At 43.0% G+C, this 1,364-nt stretch overlaps 1 protein-coding gene across 1 annotated transcript in view; it reads right to left on the bottom strand.

Moving 5' to 3' along the window:
- LOC101857540 overlaps nucleotides 1-1,364 on the bottom strand; it is a gene marked incomplete at both ends in the record, with an annotated part of 22,426 nt that overhangs the window by 7,787 nt on the left and 13,275 nt on the right. The window contains 2 exon segments of the mRNA XM_035973614.1: nucleotides 265-400; nucleotides 874-1,029. Coding sequence (XP_035829507.1) covers nucleotides 265-400; nucleotides 874-1,029 — 292 coding nt within the window.

Raw genomic sequence — 1,364 nt, 5'->3', positions numbered from 1 at the left:
GGGGGTAAGTGTTGGGATGAGAATCTTACAAAAACCAGGCAGTTGTGTAACAAAATAACATGTAGTGATGGGAATCCACAGAGTAAGAGATCAGGGGAAAGACCAGGACTGAGATGGATACAACACTACAGCGGAAAGAAAGACTGAGATGCTTGATAAAAAAATTTCTCCCCACTCGGGAATGAAACTCAGATTCACAGGGTGCAAAAAGCAAAGTGCTTAACCGCTACACCACACCAGAGGCGCCAGCTGACGAGTCCTCACCTCGAGTCCATGTGAATGATCTTGCCATCCAGGGCATGATGGGACACCCACTCGACGTAAGGGGAGGGAATTCCTTCCTTCTCAGGCTGGGCCGACATCACTTGGCACGCACACATTAGCCAGGTTTCTCGTTGGCCTGTACAGACAGTTGTTGTTTTTTTCGTTACTCAAGAGTTTTACAGCAAAATAAAAACAATAAAGTCATGCAAGTGACAAAGATTAGATGCATTACAAGAGAGTAACAAACCCAAAAAAGGAGGAGTCATCAGGAAAAAAGACGTTTGATCTAAAAAGAAGGAGCAACCAAACCTGGGCACCCGTCAACCGTCCACAGGGTTAAAACATTAAAATCCCAATACAAATATATAACTAACAGAAAAGTGCAACTTAATTTACTTCAGTTTGGCATAAGTAAATAAAAAAAACCTTAAACAACCAACAACAAAAAACAACACAGATGTGCAAATAACTGATTACCGGTACCACAAGAATTTGAGTTTTCTGACCCTACCCAAAAACTGCCAAGTTATTGAAAATACGTGAATCGCACAATGAAAACGCCACAGACCAACAGACCGCCGCAGACACACAGTCTCGACCTCTACTGACCTCCTCCCTGTGGAGCTGCGGTTGAGCTACCGTGAGCCAGTGCCACTTCCTGTAGGTGTCCCACGACATGCACGAGCTCGTAGATCTGTCTCTGCGGGCTCGTCTTGTGCATGTTCAACATACGTGTGTAGAACTTCCGAGACATGGATGGGTTGCCTGCAAGAGGAGAACAAAATCTTTTTCCCTGATCTAGAACTTTACAGTTTTAGTAAAGGTTTTATGGCACTCGCAACTGCATAAGGTCATATGAGCGCCAGAAGATTAGAGGTGTTACAAGAGAGTAACAAACATAAAAAGAAGAAGGGGAGATAAGGACTGTAGATGTTTGATAGGAAAGAAGAAGCAAACCACACCAGAGCACCCGCAAACCACTCACATCTAGAACTTTGTTAACGAAATACCTATGCTTGGTGCATACAGGTAAGCAAGTTTCCATTTCTTTTTACAAATAAGTGAATCAGCAGAATCATTGCTCACATATAATAAAATAA

The sequence above is a fragment of the Aplysia californica genome, unplaced genomic scaffold, assembly GCF_000002075.1.
Source record: "Aplysia californica isolate F4 #8 unplaced genomic scaffold, AplCal3.0 scaffold01520, whole genome shotgun sequence".
NCBI lineage: Eukaryota > Metazoa > Mollusca > Gastropoda > Aplysiida > Aplysiidae > Aplysia > Aplysia californica.
This window is presented reverse-complemented; position numbering and strand designations above follow the sequence as displayed.